The sequence below is a fragment of the Rhynchophorus ferrugineus genome, unplaced genomic scaffold, assembly GCF_030347505.1.
Source record: "Rhynchophorus ferrugineus isolate W39M unplaced genomic scaffold, kcgeb_rfMv2 rfM1, whole genome shotgun sequence".
Taxonomy (NCBI): Eukaryota; Metazoa; Arthropoda; class Insecta; order Coleoptera; family Curculionidae; genus Rhynchophorus; species Rhynchophorus ferrugineus.
The window spans coordinates 84243503-84269940 of record NW_027472580.1 but is presented as its reverse complement, the minus strand read 5'-3'; the positions used below and the strand labels follow the sequence as shown (position 1 = coordinate 84269940).

Here is a 26438-nt window from a genome sequence, read left to right as displayed (position 1 = left end):
TGGACTTCGGAGTGAAATGATGGAGCCATATTTCATCCATTCTCACATATCGACGCAAAAACTCGGGTTTATTACGCTTGATCATCTTCAAACACTGCTCCGAATCATCAACGTCGTTGTTATTGGTCAAAAGTGAGCTCGCGCGGCACCCACTTTGCACAGAGCTTTCTCATACCCATATATTCGTGAATGATATGATGTACACGTTTAGTTGATATCTTTAGAGTGTCTGCAATTTCATTCAGTTTCAATTTACGGTCATTCAAAATCATTTTGATGGTTGATTTTCCTGGGTCAGCATCAGGAAACTCGGCATCAAGTCAAGTTTTTGCTTCGACTGTATTTTTCCCATCAAAAAGAAATATTTTATCAACATACGAAATTCCTTTTTATCCATGTTTTTCACAATAACAAAAGTTTCTTCACTCAAAATGCTATAATTCACAAACTAATTATCCGACAGCTGTCAAATTTATACACGCATCTTTTGAGGGTTAGCGCTAACTAAAAATCATATGGATTTAATTCTAGTAGCGCCATCTATGTGTCAGGCTGGGGACTTTTCAATTGACTTATATCAGAAATAGATGAGACTACAGGAAGACAAACAAAATATGTAGTATATGAACGGCTAGTTAGGCGAATGCAAACTTTAATGACTGAATTTCTTATTCAGAACGCCATATTTTTCTTTAATTTCATATGTTAATTATTTACCTTCAACTTCATGTTGATAAGAACCAAAATAATCGTCATTTGAGTGGACAGCAACTAGATAACAGGCCTATTTTGAGGCAAAAGATATATCGTACTACAAAAATTGCATTGAAATGTTAGAGCGGCGCTGAAATGATTGTGTGGTCCATGACGGAGATTTATTATTGATGAATTTTGAACAAAGAGAAAGCGTTTTTTTTGTTACGCCCTAGACTTTTCAGCCCATATGTTATGTTATATTATCTAAGTGTTATTTAAAGGTACCAGGAACCTATTTTAATTCGTATGTATTAAGGGAGTACAGGGACTCTAGATTTTTATTCGTAGACAAAATAATATACAAAATCAAATTTAATGAAAATTGTCTCTCATATAATCGTCAGCGTATTGTGATCTTTTTTAAAATGATTAAACAAATAACGTTTTAGTCATTTTAATTTTTTAAAAATATAAAATAATTGCGTATAACATCCTGAGAAAAGGAAATGGAATAGGAAACATAATAATTAAATATTAATATAAATATAAATATAAAAATAAATAAGAGAGCAAAGGGCAAAAATGGAAAATTTTGCCTGGCTACATATAATGGATGGCGTGAATAATTAGTAATAATTGAGTACTTATAAAAATATATAGAAAAGAAAAGGAGGTTTCGTAATCAATATTGTAACGTGTAATTACTATACTCGGTATATTTAAATATTGTATTGTTAAGTATATTTTGGACGAATACTTTTCTAGTTTAATTTTTTCTGTTTTATAATATTTACGCATTTCATTGTGGTAAAAGTACGTAATTGAACTAAAATAGAAAACATGTATTATATTATGGTTTACTACTAACACAACAGCAACTAAGTGAATCAAAATGGTCTGAGATCACCTTCCCTATAAATGACAGCTTGGAACAGTTTAAAAAAGAAAGTGTCATATCTACGTATGCATTCAAGAAGTTTATATTAATTTTAAGGTTGCGTTTACCATAGTTCGAATGGATGGATGCGTATTGGAAAAGAAAATTAGCCAAAGTGGTCAAGTCGTTTTCGAGTTTTGCGCTTAACTATATATAGTAAAATTTAGAATTTTTACGTAGTGTTTTACACTCATCGATTATTAAAAATAAAAATAAATATCCGGTCTAACTTAGATACATTTTCAATCTGACACACTCAAGAGATGTCATTACTATGATCGACATATGATTCATGCCTTGCTTGACAATAATATTTTGACAGTGAAGAATACTGTTGAAATATCATGTAATGCTTAATTATTTAATAACTCTTCAGTCTGATATAGGGATCATTATTGTTGACAAACCTAACTAAAAATAGGTGATTTTAGTACTTAAATATTGAAAATCTAAAAAGCATTTAATTTTTATATACTTATTATGTGACGTGATAAAATATATAAAAAAATTAGAGAAAAGGTAGAAAATAGAGCTTGAAAGTTTAAAAAGAGAGAAAAAGAGGTGAATAAAAAGAAATCATATAATTTGTAAATGAGGAAGCCAAAAATAATTTAATATAAACATGAAGGTAAGATGGAAACTAAAGGAGAGTCGAAAGCAAAAAGAAAATTCATGAGAGATATAGAAGAAGTGCAAAGGGTAAAACAAATAAAACAGAACATATGAAAATTTAAAATCGTACTAAATTGCAAAGAACGAAATATTTGTACACATAATTATTTGTCTGATAGATAGTATCTGATGTACATGTATCAGACAATAATCCACATTAATCATTCGAACAATTTATGATTGCAATTAATAATTATTGGTGGGTGGATTGTTTACACATTATTAAGGTGATACACACATTGTAAAAGAGAAACGACGAAAAATTTAAAAAAAAAACAGAATTTGCATTATGATACGACTCACATTTAATATATATTGATTTTTGTACATCCGACAGTTAAGTAAAAAAATATAAATAATATTTCGCTCGAAAACGAATTGTTTTTAGGACGTTACCATATATGCAAAGAGATGGAGATGGCGATATTGAGAAAGCGAAACATTAACCAAAAAAAAACAAGAGAAAGTTTTCGCCATATGTATACAATACTCACAAAGCAAAAGTGATAAGCCATACTATATATGTTTAAATAGATTTTATATTTAATTAAAATGTGTTTAAGTTATCGACATTTTATCTTTCACGTATATATTAAAGCTTTAGACGTTAGATTATAACAAATTATCTATATAATTTTATCGATTGCAGCAATAGCATTAGCTGCATAAATAAGTATCTTATGTTCAATAAAACACAATCTGTTAAAAAATGCGAAAAATGTTCCTTCTTCATTCTTCATTTTATTTTCATATTATTTCTTATTTCGTTAGTTTATTCTTCACGATATCTTCACCATATGGAACTTGGCTAAAGTATTAATAAAGAAAGACCAAAGTATCCTGACAACTGATGGATCGCCTGTTATTGTAAATCTCAACAGGACTCAGTTAGAGCAAGCGCAGGAATTGGATCTGCCAAGCTGCAAGCACTTTTGGTTTTGATGTCTGAAGAATCCTTTACTCATTAAAAGGTATTCATTTAAAATGCGACAATAAGTTGGATAACAAACTTAGACGATGACGCTGTAATCTGCTTACAGTGGTTTAGACATGTCTTTCGAGTGAAAGAATTCCTCACAAATTTCTGTTCTTAAAATGAAAAATAGGACGAGGGCAGAACATTGCCAACTGTCTGATGGACTAACAACATCATATTGGTTGAGAAGTAATCAACAACCCCCCCCCCCCCCCCCGCAGCTATGGACCGATAATAAGTTTTGAAGAGCTTGATTTTTGTTTATTAGAAGCATTAGGTAATGCTGCAATTTTGTTGGTTTTATAATCACAAAAAAGAAGGAAGCTGTTTTATTACAAAAACATTACAACAAGAAACATATAACACCCATTAAGACGCCGAGGACGTTAATATTGGTTATAATGTTGTTTGACGTATTTCGATCAAGATTTTTTTTTCGATTATATCGATTATTTACGTACATTGCCTTCAAGTATACGTCCAAACCCAGACATACTGTATTGCAGATAATACCTTTGAACTTTGCAAATGTTGATTAGATACCTTGCACATAGGTTTTAATAGCAAAGTTACGGATGATTTCCACTTATGGTCTTCATAGTTTTGTTATCATATCAACCATACCTTTGTACATTCAATTTGTTTTAATTGAAGTTGCCTGAATTTCCATTTTTCTAAAGAAATGTGAGAAAGTTGGTTAGCAAAAGTTTTAATGTATTTTCTACGACTAATTAAAAATACACCACGAAAGAAACCAGTTAAATTTTATTCAAAATCTCAATACATAAAGTTACCTTTTTACTGACTAGAATGTTTCTGGATTGGTTCTAAAATGCTTTACGCGAGTTTCGAATCACAGTCCTTAACATTAAGCTTGCCAACTGATGAGTAATCATCTTAAGACATAATCTAGGCCTTACTTCTAAGTCTTTAAAGGACATTCACAAAATCGAACTGAGCAATTGTTTCCGAAACTAAAAAATCATTAAAATTGTATCCTAAATAAATTTGGAAAAACAAATAAGTCACCAAATGTACTTATTTTTGATAATAGCAGTACAATGCATACTATTCATTGTTACAAAGTTCAAAACCCACTACATAATATATTTAGAATATATACCACGCCACACTTTAACACATAACTGTACAACAGAGAGTAATTAAGACTAATTATTTTGTTCTTGCGTTACGTTTTGCAGTAGTTAAAATAAAATACGACAAAAGCGACTTAGTAGAGAAACTTTGTCGTCGGTTTACTATTATGGTAGGATATTGAACGTTTCATAAAACGTATTTATCATGTCGTTAACCGCAATCAAGTAACATTAAACCCTACAAAGAAATTAAATCGTGAAAGTACTGCCGTTACCTGCCTTAAATGAAATACTGTTATCGCCATGACCTTTGCGAATTAATGTGGTGGGAGGTTGTATTCGTAGATCCGACAAAAAGATGCAAAACGAAGACGAAATAAATAATTTAAAGTTCAACTTCTACTGGCATTAAAATGTTTTGAAAAGTTCTGAATTATTTTAAGTTTTCCAGTAATTTATTGAGAGTATGTCATGTAAAAGTTCTTGTTGTTTTTTCACATTATTCAAAGCATATATATATATCGAAAACTATAATTTTTTTCATTTTTCAGGCGTTTATGAAGTATTCGGGTAATGACATTTGATCGAAAGAGATGATTGTCCAATGGGACCATATTTGGTTTATATGGTGCCGATATTTCTGATCCTACAAGATGTAAAGCATTGTTTTGGCAACTTAACAGGTCACTTGAAAAGTCACCGGCCTGAAACATAGATGGCGTTACTAGAAATAAATCCATATATTTTTTAGTTAGCCCTAACCCTAAAAAGATGCGTGTCAACAGCGACTATTACACAGCGTTATTGGACCGTTTGAAGGACGAAATCGAAAAACGGCCACATTAGAAGAAAAAAAAGTGCTGCTTCACCAAGACAATGAACCGTGTCACAAGTCAATGAAAACGATGACATGAATTGGGCTTCGAATTATTTCCTCATCCACCGTATTCTCCAGATCTGGCCCCCAGCAACTATTTCCTGTTCTCAGATCTCAAAAGAATACTGGCTGGGAAGAAATTTTCGTCGAATGAAGAGGTGATCGACGAAACTGAGGCCTATTTTCAAGCAAAGCACAAATCGTACTACAAAAAAAGGGTACTCGTACTATAATCAGTGTACCACCCTTGAATAAAAAAAAAATATTGCCAAACAAAAAAATTATTAATAACATGGTAGAGTATCGGATCAGACTAACAAGACATTAAGTCATGCACTTGGGATGTACAAGATAGCTGCACATCACGCTATGGTTGGCTGTCAACTGTAATAATATAAGTTTCGTTATTTAATATCTACACTTGTGGACTTTTATTGACTGTTTGATCTTAAATTGCGATGATTTATAACATAAAAAAAAACTTACAACCCAGCACACCCATGTCACTGAATGAAAATATATCATTTTTGCAACAATAAACATTATTGGGTAACTAATAATTTATTTCGGTACAGTATTCCAAAGCATAGAAGAATATTTAACATATATTACATATAGTACAATGGAATAATATCTAGAATAATAGAGTAGGGTTGTGATGTTTTATGCTTTGATCTATGAATTATGTTAATCGAAATTTGAATGTGCAGTTGCTGTTTATTGCGCTCATATATATCTACGCTGAGAACCATCTTTTAATAGTATCATTAAAAAGTGTACACCATTTCTTCGTCTTTCATAGCCAAAATTGTAGGAACAAGTAAAAATTAATTTCAAAATATTAAATACAGCAAAATGTGTACAAAAGTTTTTATTATTATTATTTAATTAATACATTGTTAACAGTCGTTTCTGTCTAACCTACAATTAGTCTTTATTATAACTTAAATCTAGGTATATAACTAGGAGGACCCATCGGCCCTATCTCAGTCTCTGGTGAAATAATGTTTATATATGTTACTGCTGAATTTTTTAATAAATGCACCTCACTACACAACACTGCACAATATTAGATGGTTTGATTCTTTTGAGTCTGTGTCCTGTTCTAGTGGTATCCAATAGTTGTAATATTTCAATATTCGTGTGAGAATGGAATTTTTCCTCATGCCCCCTTGCCATTCTCTTAATTTTTTGACTGACTGTGGGTATCTGAAGGTCTCGATGTAGGTAATCAGTCCTATAGTATTTGGGTGCACCCACAATACCTCTCAGGACAGGAAAAATTTGAATTTTATTTATGTTACTCTTTGCAGAACATCCCCATAATTGAACTCCGTATGCCCATATAGGTTTCAATATTTGCTGATATATTAGCAATTTATTATGTACTGATAGTTGTGACTTTCTTCCAATTAGCCAGTACATTTTCCTATATGTCAATTGCAGTTCTTTTCTTTTCTTCTTTATATGTCCCTCCCAGCGAAGTTTTGCATAGAGATTCATTCCGAGATATTTAGCGTTGTTGCTATATCGAATGATAGTATTATTTAATGTTATGGATTCTTGTACGGTCTGTTTATAGGTGAACTGCACATGTACAGATTTACCTTCATTAATGTGGATAAAAGTGATGCTTCATTCATTAACAACGTAACATAACACATTCGAATGTGAGTTTAAAGGGATTAAAAGTGTTATACGAGTGGTCACTATGTATCACTACTAGGTATCACTATGTCTCCTATCTAAGACTATCACCATTAGCATGAGTGAAAAACTAGGCCTTATAATGTAACCTTCTAAGCCTACTGGATGTAAAAATTCTTAAAAAAGACCAGAATAACAGCATAAAAATTTAAATTTTCAACATTTCCATCTTATTCGCCAGGTTTAATTTCCTGTGATTTCTGGTTTTTCTCACGCGCCAAATAATTATTTCACAGAAAACTAGTTACGTCGGGAAACTCGATAGGGATTCATAAATTGGGGCAATCGTTGAAATAAGCATATGAAGTTGTATGTAACATAATAATTAACAACATAATTAAATTCAAGTCAAAATATTTTATAAAACGTTATATTTTAACGTTACTGTGACTATTTTATTCTGTAGAAATACTCGAAAATATGTATTTAATTATAGTAAAAAACAAAGTCATTATAAATCCATTTTTTAAATTTTATTTTCCGGAAATTTTCGCAAACTTGAATAGCAAAACCAACATTAAATAAGAATATAATGCAATATTATATTATTATTACATTAACATATTCGATACCCTAAGTTTTAAAACAACAACAAAATAAACAAATATTTAATGGTAAACAAATCTCGTTATATAATCATCGTTAATAACACCATTTAATTAGATAATATCTCCCTAATGGTTCACGTTTATCGACTGTATGACCTTAATACAGAAAATAGTTCTACATAAAAAAGATAGAACATAATCATTACATATATTACTCAATGAAAATATGACATAGCGTTGTCGTTAATGTAAAGTGTAATTAATTCATAGATATTTGTTTCTAACAACATAATATAGGTATGAAATAAAAGCTGTATTTGACATTTCCGCAGAATAAAGTAGTAACAGATTATGACAGTTAAAATGTGATGTTTTACGAAATATTTTAATTTAACTTGAATAAATATGATATGTTTGCATATAAAGTAATTATTATATTACATAAATCTTATATCAGCAAAAATAAAGTTTAAATACCGTAATGGATTTTAATAACATTTTCAATACACTGTTTTATTAAATAATACATTTATTTAATTCCTTTTCTTGGTGATTAGGGCTTGAATATATTTAATTTTTTACAAAGTAGTGCCACAGTCTTTGCACCTTTCATGGTTCCCACATAACGTCATAATTATAATTAAAAGAACGGGCACTTATATGTCAAATGTTCCAGTTCATCACTTTTGTTGAGTGGTTGTTTAGTTCAGTTTGACTTTGACATACAACAAAATTCTAATCTGAATGAAATAATTCAACAAAAATGTTATCAAATATAATTTATTTTAACATTATAGTACGTTTAAAAACTACTCTTAGTTATACAGCCACAATAGTTTATAGGTTAGAGTTATAACCTCTTATGACTATTGCTTTCAAGAATTTTGCATACGTCTGACAACCGGACGACTTTGACAGGCTCATTCGTTTATGCGTTCGAACTAATCTGACAGCATTGTGTCTCTTTTTAACTAGAATAAAATGAGAAGGAAAATATTGTCTGCTTCTGAAACGAATTTACAAATTGCGACAGGCAATACATTAAACATCTTGATGACATATGTACAAAAAAACTTTGAGTAGACTATAGCTATATCTTTATATTAATAATATATAAGTGCACATTTACTTCTGCAAAATAAAAGATTAGTATCACTAATTTTATTTCGGTTAGCAACTAACGTATTTGAAAGCGTTGTACATGTATATAACAGTATTGCATAAACGGTCATTACTTTGTAACGTAAATCTTATGTCAGCAAAAACCAGATTATAAGTGTAAAAGACTGTAATATGCTTTTAAAGAAAATAACATAATTTAATTTTTGATAAGCCAATTTAGTCTGTTGACTTCTTCCTTTGCAGAGGGTTAACAAATAAATTGTATTGCACTAAAATTGATTCTTCTTAATCAGTTTATCTGTCAATGAGTAACTAAATATTACAGAGAAGATAATACGAAAGAGAAGCGAAAAGCGAACGAATGAAAAACTTATTAGGGTGCTTATAGTTAGACTTTTTTTGGATCTTGAATTGTTATTCGTCACTTTTATGCTGAACTGTCATAGTTTGGTTATAACTAGGTCTGTACGTTGAAAATACATATTTTCTTCTCTCTATCTTGTCGTAGTCCTTGGCCCTTTGTTTTACCATTAGAGAAAATGTGAATTTCAAAATCATCGTGCAGTTCTTTGTTAGTTATGTAGCGATAAAGATTGAATTAATCGATAAACTTTGTTTTTGTGTTGTATTATTTGATCCAGTCTAATTAAAATAAAGCACATAATTAGAATTATTTAAAGGAACATGGAGAATTTCCTGGAACTAAAAATATTCAAATTTATCTGGAAAATCGGATGATTTTTTTTTCAATTAAGCTATAATTTTTAGAATAAATCCTGTGAATCACATCCAATGTCCATTCAGTCATACACGCTCATGATTTTTCCGGAACTGATAGTTCTAAAATTAAGTTAAATATACGCTATCCCGACGTCTTTGCTACACCACACGTGTACGTCTGAATTGGAATAACTTAAATTATAGATCAATTGAGCTACATTTTCACTAGAAAGTCGACTACGCACACAAAATGTCTATCCGATTTTGTGTATAGATTAAAGCAATAAAACGATTATAAATAGCAATGAATATTCCAAACATAAACATTTTTTTTCAGTCAGCTGAAAACATCAACTGAAAAATTCCTGGCGAAGTCTATATAATAATATATATATATATATATACATTGGTTTGAAAAAAAAATAAAGAAATTGAAAAATTGGAACATACTTTAGACATAACAATGTTCTGTCTAATGAGATTGAAAGCTTAACAATTCATCCGGAATATAGATGTTTACGTATGGGTACTAAACCTAGACTACAGGGAAATGAACAGGATGTAGTATATGATTGGTTAATTCTGCGCGTGAGCATTACGGTAGGCTACATCTGATTATGCTTATTATATGCAAATTCTAAGGTTATCAATGGTTATGTTTCCGCATTTTTATTAATTTCTTATATAAGGTTGTGAAAATTTAATTAAATTCAGAAAAATTTAACAAAACACTAGTTTTTTATTGGTAATTGAAGAAATTAACAAATTATAGTTGAAAATGACGACAAACTGAGCTCATGAATTTATATTAATCCTAGTAATTATCTCTCAGTATACTTTATATTACATTAAGTATGAACAAAAAATATAACATATACTAGATACGACACTACTAACAAATTTACCAGGATTGGGTGGTTTTCAAAACTCACATAATAGAAGAGGATGTAAAATGTAACCAGTTATCTATGGCCCCAACGGTTAAAAAATTTGACATTACGCACGTACATTTGATAATAATAACAAGTCAATTGAAAAGTCCCCGACCTGACCCATAGATGACGCTACTAGAATTAAATCCATATGTTTTTTAGTTAGCCCTAACCCTCAAAAGACGCGTGTATACATTTGAAAGCTGTCGGACTATTCGTTTGTCAATTACAGAATTTTGAGTGAAGCAACTTTCGTTATGGTGAAAAAAATGGATAAAAAGGAATTTCGCGTGTTGATAAAATACTGCTATTTGAAGGAAAAAAATACAGTTGAAGCAAAAACTTGGCTTGATGCCGAGTTTCCGGACACTGCCCCAGGAAAATCAACCATCACGGATTGGTATGCTAAGTTTAGACGTGGTGAAATGAGCACCAAAGATGGAAAAGCTATTATATAGCTTTTTTACTGTTTGAAGGACGAAATCGGCGAAAAACGGCCGCATTTGAAGAAAAAGAAAGTGCTGCTTCACCAAGACAATGCACCGTGTTACAAGTCAGTGAAAATGACGACAAAATCTATAAATTGGGCTTCGAATTGCTTCCTCATCCACCGTATTCTCCAGATCTGGCCCCCATTCTTTGAACTTTTAATTACACTAATTGTCCTAAAGTTTTGATAAGTTTTATCATATTATGAATTATTTTTCACGGAAAAACAACATCGTTATAATTTTTGTTCTCATCGAAATAGGAACTTTACAGGTACAAGGAAAAGGTCATATATTACATAGATACATAACCAAAATAAAACGAAGTATTATTAATTTTTTCTTATCCGGCGAATCATATACTACATCTTGATTTCCCTGTAGTACAGAAAACCATAAGTGCACCGAATAATGTTTTAAAAGTATTGTTTGAGGATGTTCAGACGCAATCCATACGAGTTTTTACTCCTTTTCAAAGTATGAACATATCACAAAATTCATGAATTAATTTAAAAAATGGGGTTCTACAATTGTGTACTCCAAAGGAAGCGGTGTCACTTATATTGATTGTTTTGAAAGGGGTAAAACGATCACCAGCGAATATTATTCTGAGCTTTTGGGGCATACTTGATATTGATTTAAGCGCATTTGGCGAGGAAAAATATTGTTAAAAATATTATTATATATGCAGTCCCTATGAAAATATCCCAGAATTGGTCTACGAACTGCTACCAATATTATTTCCAGATTTACCTCCTTGAGACTATTTCCTGTTATCAAACTGAAGAAATAGACGTGTAGTAAGATATTTGGGTCGAATGAAGAGCTCATCACTGAAACGAACGCTTAATATTGAAGGACTTGAGAAAACGTACTATTTGTAAGTAATAAAACAATTGGAAATGTGTTGTATTGCATTTAAAACAGGTAATGTTAAGAAATAAAACCCCTTTTGCAGAAACAAAATTCAAAAAGTCGCTGACTTATCACTTATCAAACTGTCCCCGTATACTCAGGATAAAGTTACTTACACTGATGCAATTATTGAAAAATATATCCCGAATGTTACTCGGACGGTGACATATATTTCCCGATAAAAAAAAACAATGTAGGTGAACCGATTCTTTCATTTTCGCCATGACCTACTGCGAATAAAAAATTCAAGGTAAAAATTTCACTTTCACCTACATAGATTTAAAAAAATATATAATGCGAAATATGTCAGGCCGCTTTTATTTTGACGCGCCAAGCAGAAAAACAAAACGTCTGACCGGTGCATATGGACCGCTCTGGAAACTCTTTCTATTTCTGAAAAATGTTATCGAATATTTTTCGATATATAAATAAATAGTGAACTATCAGATGTTTTTCAGGCCAGATTTTAATGTATATATTTTATATATTATATTTTATATTTTTTTAATAAAATAAATTTGGTCATTCATATAATAGTTTCAGATTGGTGGCATTGAAAGAAACACTCAATTGTTTCACTATTTTACGAATACTGTTTTAGATTTAATGCCTAAACAGGTTTCTCTGTGTATTCATTCGACTTAAGTTATGAATATTCGGTTGTTAATCGAAAATAATTAAATGTTGGAATTCTAAGCGTTTTTTTTTAAAGATGTCTTTGGTAATCCGATGACACTCCCTTGTTTCTATCAATAATCTATATTATTTCGATTTTGTGTTGAATTAAGTGCTTTTGTACATTAGCAGAAGTAATACAAACGATACGAACCAAATCTTAAAGATACATATTGTTTTTAAAAAGTTAAATAAAAGCAATAACATTTCTTCGTTACCTGAGGTCACTTATATATAACAAACTATACAAATATTTACTTCTAGATATATGTAGAGTAAATGAACATGTATTTGTAAAAAACAAGCCTTGATCTAATTGACTAACGTCATTCTTCCACGATACTAAAAAGGTACTTAAAAAGAAAACGAAAAAGAGGCGAAATAGTGTAGATGAAAATAGTTCAATATGCTTCATATCGACCTTACTCGGTTTCGTCGACCTTGATCTTGATTTGTGAGAGAAACAAATAGATTTATTATAATTATATTCATAAGTACCCTCTTGTGTGAGTATTTACACATTATATAGATAAAGAAATGATATATTGTAATGCTATAAAATTAATTAAGGTACATAGTGAAGTAATACTTGGACTTGAATATCAATATTGACATTACCTTGTCACTATAATAATTGTTATTTGAGTAAAACCGGAATTATTTGGAAATTCTATTGTTTATATTAACAACAGTTTATATTAATAACAAGTTTAGATTTATAGACTAAAAGCAATAGTTTCTCAAATTGTAGGAAATATTGCTTTTGTGTTAAGTGCTAGCATGAGGAAATATTGCTTTTGTGTTAAGTGCTAGCATGTATTCTGATTTTTTTATGTAAAAAGGCTTTTACTGATAAAAATTGGTACAACATATGCAGATCAAAACATTTTACATCATTTCCTACACCTTTTCCCTATCATTCTAGCAATATGGAGCTACCACGCTAAAAGAACGATGTTGGTTTAGCACCGATCATCAATTGAGCCACTTCTTCAGCATTTAGAAACCATGTTCTAGCCAAACTGTAGAACTTAATAAGTGATATGTTCGATAAATACGCGGTAGGATTTCCTATTCGAGGAAGACCACTGTATCCTTCCAACCGTTGATCGCTATTGTTGTCTTTTCTGGAAACAATACCTGGTTTAATTTATTCAATGACGTCGGTATACATCTACAGTAATCATTCATTTCGTTTTTAGAAGCTTGCAATGACCTCCAGATCGTTCTTTGTCATTCACGCCGAAATCAAAACTTTTATGACACACATACGACGGGGTAGAATCACCATATGTTAAGTGATCAAACAACAAAAGGGTTAAATGTTCCATAATGTGTCATTTCCGTTATTTTAAGGTTGTTAAATAGTTGTATACATCAATACTTCTCATTTTCATCAATAGATATCGCTGATCAAAACACATGCAAGTATCTAATATATATTTAATGTTTGTATATACGTATTATTAATAATTATATTAGTTGTTTGAAACATTAACCGAAAAAAAAAACAGAAAGTTAATTTATGACACAAATGACACAAATATTAGAACTTGAATTATCGCTGTTATTTTGGTGTGAAAACTTTTATCTAAAAAAATCATAAAAACATATACGTGTTTTGAAGCTATTCAAAGATCAATCGATTTTATGAAGTTTTCATAAACACTATTCATCTCAGACTATGCGATATCTATAAAAATAAGCGATAATAAGAAAAGGACAATTTCTGATGAGTAATACAATTGAGTAGACACTTTTCTAGTGGGTTTTGAAGATCTTGAATGTGAACGAGCATTGTCATGTTGCAAAGTCACCCAAGATTTGATTTTGTTTGGGCAGAACTCATGATAAATTACATCCAGGTGATTCCAACAAATACAAAGCGCTTAAATCCTGAAAAAAGTAACAGTAAAGTGCATGGCCAGATATCCGTTTAGTTCATTATCTTCTAGTTCTAATTTTTTGCTCGTAAAGAGGATATTAAAGCGCGAAAAACTCATTCGATGTCAGTTCGTATAACCAACTTGGCACTCAATATTCAGAGGTTAGAAAAAATATGTATACCTTGTTTTACGAAAGTCACTAAATATCAAGCTACACTCCAATATATTATAAATGTTATAGTGCCATCTGTTAAAATATAACTATTTACGCATATCAATATTGAATACGCCGGATATTGTATGTAAAATATCTTCCAAATGATTTCATTATTGATAAAATATATTTTCACGCTTTTTATCATGTTAATGTGAATGTTTTTAATTTTAACAGTCAAAACCATTCTGTATAAATCCGTTGTATTGTACCGTTTAGACGAGAACAGACTTTTTTTTATGAAAATGTTAACTTCCAGTTGATATGTATATTGCAGTACGGTTGGCTAAATATACACGAGAAAATAGGTGGAAATGTTCACAAAACAAAGGCAAAATTTACATACCGGCTTAATGCAGCGAATATTAAATGACGAATTCGCATATAAATGCGTAAAAAATGTCCGCCAGTAAACAATGCATTTCTTTCTGTTGGTTGCAATATAGTTGCAGTAGTTGTGTTGCACAAAATATAGATGGGCGCATGTGAACCAGTTTGTTTGTTTCTTCATTTGCGGCTAGGTGGCCTGAAGTTTAAATTTGGCAGCAAAACTAAATTTGACATATTCAGCTTTCAGAAGACTGTTTTAGAAGATAAGAAATCGTACATTTATATTTGGTGGAAATAATCAAGAAGTTACTAGATATTTTTTGTTAATTATATAGCTCCTACAGAAACAATTTGATTTATATACCAAGAATTTCGGTTTAGTTTTTTTCGACAACGACTTTTGTTGACTTTTGTCTTTCGAATTGGATGCATTTTTGAACATAGTTAACATAACAAATTTAAGAGCTTGTGTGTGTGTGTGTGTATGTTTTTATAGTTCTTTTTTAGTTAAAATGAGTCGTTTAAATCTGAAAACATCTCAGGTGTTGCGTCCCAAGATGTAGTACCGTTTCAAATAGAATGCACAGCTTTCCTAGGGATCCTGCCCATGTTAGAAAGGGCTTTTGGCAATAAATAATGAAAAACTGATAGGAATCTCCTGTGAGGTCTTAAATAAGAGCAACATGGCTTGTAGCGTACATTTTACACAGGCTGACTACAAACCGAAATGTGGAAAAGCATTGCTTAACAGGGATGCGGTTTTCAGTTGTTATTTAAATTGTAAGTCTTTTATAATGTTAACTATATGTAATTGATTTAGAAAATATAACATACCTATATTTTAGCTGTGGCATAGGAAAACATTAATCCAAATATGTCAGGAAAGGTTAGTGAGTTGAACAGTGAAGTTATTGAAGCCCGGCAGTATGATGTAATTTGGCAAAGCCAAGGACTTTTTACTTTGTTGGTAAATGATGTCTTAACTGTTCCATTTAATTCACAGGTTATGCAAAAAATTTAACTTAACAAGCAGTCTGTCCAATATTTTATATCTGCAAATGTCTGTATTTTTCAACACCATTAACGGTACTGAGCATTCTCAACAAGACATGATTAGAAAGATAATAGTTAGGTGTTGTTTGTTTTGGTGGATAAGAAAAGTGAACAGAATAGCAAAATGCAAAAATGAAACATTTCTTATTGCAACATCTAAATACAACACAGCTTATATGGATGACTTACAATAAATATTTGTCAAAAAAAAAGATTTAAAAAGAGATTACAAAAATAACTAGTCTTCAACATATATATTGTACTCTTATATTTGGCTCAGTTATATTTAAATAATAAAAAAATGTTCCATATTCAATCTCAATTCAATCTATTAAACTTTATATAATAGTTAGTGTTAGTATAATATATTGTAATTAAACAGTTCTCTTTTGAAATAATATAAATAAACTAATGTAAATTTTACATATACCTAAATAAAATGTATTTTTAAACATTTATTGCCTTTTTAATTTTTACTATTATTACTATTATTATTATTATTATTATTACTGCTATTATTGTTATTACATATTTTAAATTTCCCGCTACTCATATTGTCAGTCGCGCCCTCTGGTTGCAAATGGAAGCAAAACTTGTTCGCAGATGGGAGATCTCTATATTTTGTGTTGTGTTAGAATATATAAACTATAAACATTGTGAATTAATTTTGAGGGATATCCATAACAAAAACACTAAAAGTCTCAAAGTCTGATGAATTTCATGAAAGAAAACAACATATTAATTGAAAGCAGTTTTACTTTTAATCCAATATCTGTTTAAAAAAATCACGGTAAACGTACACCAGTCTCAGCAAATTAGAAATGGTAATTTTGATATCTACACTTGTTAAAGAGCTCCCTGATCAACCAAAAATATTCAAATACGAAGAACTGGAAATTGAAAGCGAACAAAACGTTTGTCACTGGTGGAACTTTGTCAGTGCAACTGATGCTTTTAAACCTTATACAATTCTTATAAAATTAATTTGAACTACTTATGACGATATGACACTATAGTGCAGGCCATCCGCTACATTTATCAGTCATTTGAATCCTGTGAATTATCACTTACTTTTACCGATTTTATACACGTTCGAACATAGAGAAATATTCAGCTCATGACACAACTGTTAATTATTTAATCATCATTTTGTCCGAATAATGCAATTCAAATTTTTGTCTGATTATAAATTATTTTCTTTTATGTCACTTATTAGATATAGCAGATACTTTTGGTTCGCATTACCACATTTGGACGTTTGAACTGATAGCATATGACGTACATAAATAAATATTGAAACAAATAATGTAATATATAACAGAAGAATAAAAAGAATTTATTTTTAGATTTTTTGCAAGGAAACGTAAACTTGAATATGTAAATGCGAAGTACCACCGCCGCGATTTTGTGTTATTTTTGGCTATTTTAATCTCCATTGATCTTCTCTGTGATATTATTAGGGAAAATATTTAATTTTGAAGGATTTGTTCTAATTATAAATTAATTTGTTGAATTATTTAATTAATGTTCAAGGTGGTTTATTGCTGCTTAAAACATTTATGTCAATAAATAGATCCTGTAAAGAAAAAAAATCTTAACATCAAAAACCTATTTTACAAAATATATTTTCACATGAACAAAATTAATAATGATCCCATATGAACTAAACCACTTAAAGCAATCTCTGAGTTGGCAACAAAATATCATTCATCAAGGGAGCCCTTCTTTCTTTGACATCAAAAATTGAAATCACACATCCCAGATATTAGCCCATCACATTCAGGGTAATTGTCAAATATTGCCCAATAGAAGAATAGTTAGTTTTGAAAAAATTAGTCAGACCATGGAGGTAATTAGAAAGCTATGATAATGTTATGCTAATTAGTATTCTCTTAATTATAAATAAACTAATTTTATCAATAAATTATCATTGACTTTTTCCAGTTGATGTAATCAGAAAATAGTTACAATTATTTGTATATCCAGTGGAGAATGAAGTTAATTAACGAAGAGGAATACTAGAAACAAAATACGAATTAAAAAAACTAAAGTATTACGCAATGTTTGTTCGATTTTATTCAAGCCTTCATTAATTAGGACACAATGGATGAATCTAAATTAATGTACACTTCATTAGTTTTTTTTTTGTCTATGAGTTAATAGTAAATTAATTTTCTTTCTGTATAATGACGATTGGTTTATGATAATATATACACTGGATGGTTTGTCACAAACGTGGACAAAATGAATGAAAACACCACAGACTAGTTCTAACTGGTACATGTCATACTTTATGTTTTTATGTTTTAGTTTCGATTTAATTCGAATCATTGTTTCAAGTTTCTCATCATCATAAGTGGGACCTAATAACTGTTTATGATCTTTATCGGACTTAGGACTGACTACTAATGTTACGTTTAATAGACTGGGTTCGTGTATAGCTGATGATTTTTAATTACTTTCCAATGTAGATTGACTTAGTATTAATTAACATTGTTTATGTTGGTAAAATATGTATCTTCTTCATCAACCATCTTTCTCCAATAGTTATCAAAATTAACCTTGACTTTTAAAGAATATCCTGGTTTGTACCAGTATTATTACTGGATTTTCACGAATTATTTTTGTTGATATCCCCTGATGATGTTGTAACTGTTCTAGGAGGTCAAACGATCACCAGAGGGATATATGATCGTGTATAATAATAATTTGTAATTAAACAAATGCATCAGAGTATAAAATATTGTTTCTCATTCATGCGGTAAATAAATCAACTAATTTAACCACGTACCATGCCTGTTTGATAGTACCAGTCTCCAATCGCACCAAATTGTCTTTGCTGTTTCTTTGCAGTCCGGTTATTATTCACATTCGTCTACTTTCATAGCAAATCAACGAGATTCATAACGAAAACAACTAATACGGATTGAGTTAGAAAATAGTTACAATTAATTGTCTAACCGAAGGAAAATTAACATAATTAACAAAGAGGAATACTAGAAACCAAATACGAATTATAAAATATAAACTAATGAACAATGGTTGTTGAATTTTATCCAAGTCTTCACTGATTATAACATAATGGATGAATGTAAATTAATGTATACTTCATTAGTTTCTTTTTTCGTGTATGAGTTAATAATAAATTAATTTTGTTTCTATATAATGACGATTGGTTTATGATAATATATACACTGTATAGTTTGTCACAAACGTGAACAAAATGAATAAAAATACCAAAGACTAGTTCTAACTGGTACATGTAATACTTTATGTTTGTAATCATTGTTTCAAGTTTCTCATCATCATAATTGGGACCTAATAACTGTTTATGATCTTTATCGGACTTAGGACTGACTACTGATGTTACGTTTAATAGACTGGGTTCGTGTAAAGCTGATGATTTTTAATTACTTTCCAATGTAGATTGGCTTGGTATTAATTAATATTGTTTATGTTGGTAAAAGATGTATCTTCTTCATCAACCATCTTTCTCCAATAGTTATCAAAATTAACCTTGACTTTTAAAGAATATCCTGTTCTGTACCAGTATTATTACTGGATTTTCACGAATTATTTTTGTTGATACCCCCTGATGATGTTGTAACTGTTCTAGGCGGTCAAACGATCACCAGAGGGATATATGATCGTGTATAATAATAATTTGTAATTAAACAAATGCATCAGAGTATAAAATATTGTTTCTCATTCATGCGGTAAATAAACCAACTAATTTAACCACGTACCATGCCTGTTTGATAGTACCCGCCTCCAATCGCACCAAATTGTCTTTGCTTTTTCTCTGCAGTCCGGTCATTATTCACATTCACACAGGTTCATCGCAAATCAACAAGATACGTAACGAAAACGACTGATACGTCAACTGAGACTTCCACAACTAACGGTGATTTCCGCACGACTGAGTGTGACTCGACATAGCACCGGCACCAGGTCGGACGAATCGACGAAAGCGACGACGTTTTGCGCACTCTGGAGGTTATTCTCCCATTACCTGTTTGGGCAGGTAGCGACGCATCGCTATTAGGCCGACAGGATGGGATGGCGTTGGGTTTGGATAAATTGATCAAACGATACGGTCGGTTCTTCGCCGGTCAGGTTTGAGGTTGACTGAATGAGGCGTTAACGCTGTTGGCATGGCGTCTTCTTTTATTCTGTCTTTTTATATACCCCGTGCCTTTCTCCAACGGTTTTCTGTTTTTTTTTTTGGCGTTGCGGAGCCGGTGAATTCGATAACGTTCTTGTTTTATTATCTGTTGTTATGTTGTAAGTTAATTTGACAGTTATATTGTGTTCAAAAAGGGATAAAATAAATATAATCTGATTTTCTTTGTTACGACAAATTAAATATTGCTTCTAATCGTGGATTTAATATTTTAAATTCATTGTGTTTGACAGTGGCGGCTCCTGATTAAATTTTAAGGTATTCCGCAATTTTTGGTAAAAAAATTACCTTGTCTTTTTTATAAATTAAGCCCATCCTATGTTCTTCTCTGTTGATCACGATATCTAATAATTGTCTAGTCTCCTACAATGAACCTCCTTGATTGTCTGCTATTAAAAGTTCTAGAAGAGATAGTCCATCAGTTAATGTTCTGCAATCATTTCTTGATAGAGGAAAGAGTTTATCCTCAGGAAATTTCAGGAAGTATTCCGAAAAGAAAAGTGATGCAACAACAATTTATTATAACACCACACACCTCTAAAGCAGAAATTTGGTGATCAAATGTACTGTTGCTTGGACGGTTCGTTTATTTTCTGTTGGCTCATGACTTATTTTATGTGATGGTTCACTAATTTTATCAATATTATTTCGAACTTGAATTCCAGTAGGTTTGATTTTTCTTTACTGCAGTTGGTTAAAAAGTATATCTACATGATGGAAAAAAGTTAGCCAAAAATTGAAGATCGGATCATTTAATATACGGCGAATGCAGGCTGATACACTACAGAATCTGTTAATAGTTTTGATAAATACACGTACTTGCTTATTTGTGGAAGCAACTATAGACATAATCAACTTTAATAGGTGCGCATAATAGTGTACATAATGAGCAAAATGATACTTTTTAAAACACTCAATTGGCTCACCATCGCGAACATATCTAAAAATAACTACCAACTACCGCCATTATTGCAATAAATGAAAAATTATTCATTTCCTTAATTATTTGTTCATAACAAACTTCAAGCATACACTGTAACAGATCGTTCTGTATTTCTTTGGAGGTGCCTTTAAGTACTGAAGTATTCTTTAGAATCGCTCTCATCGTGTCCCTGAAGAGCCAATTCAAACGCTCCACAAAATTTAATTTTTATTTTTGATAAAGCATACCTACTCTTTGGCACATTTTCATTATGTTTTCGTATATTTATCCTATAAGCAGAATCTAATAATATTAGTTGAACCTGGTAATGCAAATTCCATACAATTATGAAGATGGATTTCATGTCTTTTACTTTCAAACTTAAGTGCTCTAGATCGGTGGTTCATTTTTCCAATATCATTAATCCAAATTCATTTTTTAATAAATGTCTCTATTAAATTTAAGTGTGTATTTTTCCTTGCGCTAGATTTCTGTATAATATCTGGTAATGGCCTACCTTTTCCTTTAAATATCAACATTTCTTCGTAAGAATATTTAAAAAATGTCTTCACATCAATTAAATTAAAGACCACTTCCATAGTCACAGTTAAAACGCCTAAAATTCTGATACAGATAACCAATATCACATACAAGCTATACAGCTCTGTACCAAATGCAACGAAATCTCCACTTATATATCCCAAAAAATACAAAAATAATAATATAATTATGTGTGACATATACAAAAAAATAAATTACCAACAAAACAAATCTAAATTATTTATTTAAATTATTATGTTTTATTTAGTTATTACAACGATTATTATGTACATATTTTATTTTAAAATGTTTTTTTTATGTTAAAAATCTGAGTTTGATTATTTGTTAATTTTTAGTGAGGTCCTTATTTATTTTTTGAAGTCGGTTCAATTTTTTTATTAAAAATATTTCTAATAAAGACGATAACGTTTTAGATGTATTAAGAACACTGTAATCAAAACTCCGAAACTTTCAAAGAAAAATGGACATTTAACTCAACTAAATATTTTCATCTTGACAAACTGATTCATGTTTTAAATTGTAGATATAATTGTGGATTGAGATGAGAACAGATTCTAAGAATGTTGATGAAAATTGATGCTAAAGAAGAACGCTATTAGAAAATTAATTTTAACCTAACGTGTCCATATTTCTAATCTATAACCCACAATTTTTTTCTTTCGAAATAATTAAACCTCTTGTACTTCTTCAACAAATTATTGGATATTGTAGGTTATTAAAAGCGATTTTTAACCAATAGGCAACCAAATATCGCGGCAAAAAATTTTGAGTGCCTTTTAGTATATCTAGTGATTGCCATGATAGTATATATATAACAGATATTTTCTTTGAAATAGACTGTGAAACTGAAAAATTCTGTTAAATTATTTAAGCTTATGAATGTAAAATAAGTATATTTTTAACGATTTTGTCTGTGAAAATTGACTACATATTTGGCTGTTAACAAGTTATTCATTCTTTAAAAAATATATATTGTAGTAATAATTTTTATGTTTTTCCCAAAAATTAATATCTGCTTTTAATTAATTATTAACTATTTTATTTAAAATCTGGAGCTGAAACAAATGGAATTCTGATTCCTCTTTTGGACAATCATGATAAACCTGTGAAAAATTATTAGAAATATTATTCTAGTCACCAGACAGCACATTTCGAGTGGTTAGGTTTTGTGATGGATACCACATTCTATGGCGGTGTAGGTCTTCTATTTTGACGATGTGTTCAAGCACTTCTAGAAAGATGGACAATGCACAAATTAATACCTCAATAAGTATAATAGGGATCAGAAGGGCCTTATCTGGAAGTAGTACATTTTCCAATAATTTACTATTAAAAGACTGGTATAGTTTTAAAATAAATTGTCTCTGTGGATAGAATAGTTTAAAGGTAATTATAAATTTGTATTAAAAACCTAGTATAATATTTTTGTTGAATATTGGTTATATAATTGACTATTCATAAATTTTTTTAAAAGAATTATTGTAGTACAGAGTGCAAAACAAACATGTTATTTGAAGTTTTTTGAAAAATATTTGGGCCTATGCCTTTTTCAATAAATTACTGCTAAATGACAGGTATAGTTTTAAAATAAATGGTTTCTCTACATAGAATAGTTAAAACTAATTAAAAATTTATTCTGAAAACGTCGTATAATATTTTCGTTGAATATTGGTTATATAACTGACTACTCATAAATTTTTTTAAAACAATTATTGTAGTACAGAGTGCAAAACAAACATGTTATTTGAACTTTTTTAAAAACTATTCATGGACAATTTATCGTGTTTTTTTTTTCTTGTAACAAAAAAGGTATTTATTTCACATCAATTATTAAAGACTCTTAAATTCTTAGAGTGTAATTGTAGCAAATCATTAAACAATTTTCGACGACATTCTCTAGACAAAACACTAGATGTTAAGATGATGGAAACACCTATGAAGAGCAATCTGAGTTATTGACGTCATTCTGCTTTATTAATACATTGCAAACAGCTTTTCATATTATAAGAAAATACTAAAGTCTTTTGTAGTAAAAAATCTTACATAAAACTCCCAGTAGTTTTGTTTCCTTCTTTTGATATTCTGAATATATTACTGAATGTTGTTTCTCCTTACTTACTGCTGTTTGACTATGGACTTCTTAAATAATTACAGTGCATTAGTATACTAACATTACATTCGATGAAAAGCAGAAAAGATCAGACCCCAAGATACTCCCAACTTGGCCAAAAATTAAAGAGATTGGTTTAAAAGTTTGTTCGACAACAACTTATAATCCAACGACATCAAAACAAAATTATTCGAGTAATTAGAAACACTCATGATATAAATACACAAAAACTTCGCCTTCGAATATGAAATTAGTGTTGGGAACTATCGATTGAAATTGCCCATCGACAGTTTAGTAATTGTCTACTTTTTACTATCGACTGTTTCAGTCGCTGTTTTTGGTTCGACTGATTTTACTACATTTTACTAGTGACTGTTTCGGTCGACTGTTTTCAGTCGCTATTTTCGATCCGACTGATTTTGTTACTATTTACTATCGACTGTTTCAGCCGTGTACTTTTAGTTACTATTTTTGGGTTCTACTAGTTTCATTCGACTGATTTTTAACGTTCTGGCTCTGTCGTCCTAGCCGCGACCTTGACAAAAATGTACCCAATTTATGCTTACGTAGATTTATATATAATAGTTTTATGATTTTTTTGGTAGTTTGCTAGTAAATAATAATATATTATATATTAATATTATAGCATTTAGGCATGATATTTTTCAAGATTGTTAATGTAATAGGGTAAAAAGATTAGCAAGTTTTTTGACTATGGACTATTTTGCTATTATCGACTGTTTCGACTGTTTTCAGTCGATAGTTCCCAACGCTACATGAAATAATGTTACTATATCGCAGCACGTAGAATCTGTAAAACTATAAGGTAAGCGCACCAAACTACGTGAACTTGTATGGCATATAAGTGTTTACTGTGTTTATTTATATATAAATTTAAAAGTTCAGATTACCATTGGTTTTGGTAAATAATTTTTATTCCAATTTGATGACTATAACAAAAGTGTGATAATATATTTTTAATAATAGAAAACACCTATTTCTAGTTGAAACAGTTTTATTTCCGGTGCAATAAAATTTTATCTATTTTAAATAAACATTACAGTGCCTTGTTACCTTTCCTGAAATGTGGGCCATTTGTACATTTGGGTCTGGTATGAGGGTTGGAAATAACAGTTGAACTTTTTTCAACCTGATCCTCAATACACTTAAGTTGAAATCTATTCACTGAAGAGAGATAACGACTACTGTAATATCCATTTAATGGGGTTTTATTATGCTTTCCACTTCATTAAAGAGTCTCTAGATAAAGTGCAGCCTTTTATTGTTATAGGAGCTACAAATAAATATTAAGTCTCCATATTGACGTGCTACTCTTAATTTGTAAATAATACCAGACAATATAATACGAATATAATTATTCTATTAAGGTTTAGAATAATTAAATACAGGATATCTGTGGGTCTTTTTTTGTTGGTTTGGTTTTCTTAATGATATTGAAACAACTTCTATAAATAGTTTTAAATTCTTGGCGCCTCAAACAAAGGAATACATGATTATTTATAGAAAAAAAAAGTTAGTTAAGTTGTAGTAATACAGCTTCCACTGTTGTTGAAGCTTTTTCACGAATAGTTTGATGAATATTGCCCGTAAATGGTTGAATATTTTGATAACATAATCTAATAAAATTCGTATAAGTACACTGAATCTCACGAATGTCGCCAAGACGGCTGATTAATATGATAAAGTCTAAATTTTAGGGCTGATATGGTCTGTTGCATAATATTACTGGAACCAGAGTTGGTATAATCTACTGAAATTCCAGAAAATCCACATAAATGGTACTTTTTATATATATTTTAAAGTGTCTTCTTACCAACTATGGGTTTATCTGGACTGGGCCTACAGTTTAACGTGGGCTCCGAGCCACGTTCCTCGACTGGCGAGTGACATACTTAGAAATCATCACAGAGGACATCCGCTCTTACCCAGCCTGGTTATTGACGTGACAGGGATCATTTTCTTTGTCGGATTTTGTACTCTTGCTTAGGACAATCACAAATATAAATGTACGACTATGCCCCAACAGGATTCGAACCGGCGACTATCGCAACAGTAGGTGGGCTGTCCTGTCGCCTTTACCACTGCGCCAATGAAGCCAGTACTAGATGGTACTGGTGTTTAGAAAATTCATAAAATGTATGTCAACAAAATTCAAGGCAAACAAACAAAAAAAAATCCCTGTTATTTGTGGAATTATTGTTTTGTGTGCTAATATGAAATGTTAGATTTGCTATAAATACCCCATAGTTGGTTTCCGTAGGATTAAGTAGGCTTTATTATTGATTTTCACAGCAACATCTTAAGAAAGTTGTTATTTAGAACAATATTAACATTTGTAACATCTATTAGTTGGTAGGAAATTGTTTTCATATTTAGCAAGTATGTAGTTCTTCCAAGTTAGGCATCAATACATACTTGTACACTATGTCTTCTTACTACTTCTACTCGTATCATTAGGTCCTCGTAAGATGATATGATTGTCATGAGATACAATACTTGACCCAGTACACTGACTCTTGGAAATACCGAATATACTAGATATATCTCAGTATGTTCATTTTGTTTCATAATAAAACATCTGGAAGATAATATATTGAGTATATAAAGTGCGGGTGAGGAAGACATATTTTAGTTTTACCTGCAATACAAAAATTATCAAAAATCTGAGATATATCCACGTGTGCTGATATGAAATACCACGTACGCAGCCGAGCAATATATTTTAGCACTTAGAGCTATATTTATTTGGTTTATTAGTCCATGTATTTATTCTATAATTCCGTACTTTACTACGAA

General features: G+C 30.5%; 1 protein-coding gene and 1 long non-coding RNA gene across 4 annotated transcripts in view; one reads left to right on the top strand and one right to left on the bottom strand.

The window, feature by feature from the left end:
• LOC143191164 (uncharacterized) overlaps nt 1-26438 on the bottom strand; it is a 131258-nt gene that overhangs the window by 75740 nt on the left and 29080 nt on the right. The window contains exon 1 of one of the 3 annotated variants that reach the window (XM_076395984.1): nt 19592-19975. The exons of 1 other annotated variant lie outside the window; for it this stretch is intronic. In XM_076395984.1, coding sequence (XP_076252099.1) covers nt 19592-19662 — 71 coding nt within the window. In that variant the 5' untranslated portion in view covers nt 19663-19975. Of the gene's footprint in view, nt 1-18636; nt 18719-19591; nt 19976-26438 lie in introns of those variants that run through there. One more of the 3 variants, XM_076396005.1, reaches the window with a different exon arrangement.
• Nucleotides 14123-16220, top strand: LOC143200725 (uncharacterized). The gene is made up of 3 exons (XR_013006794.1): nt 14123-15572; nt 15638-15795; nt 15826-16220. It is a non-coding gene; the product is annotated as an uncharacterized LOC143200725 (long non-coding RNA).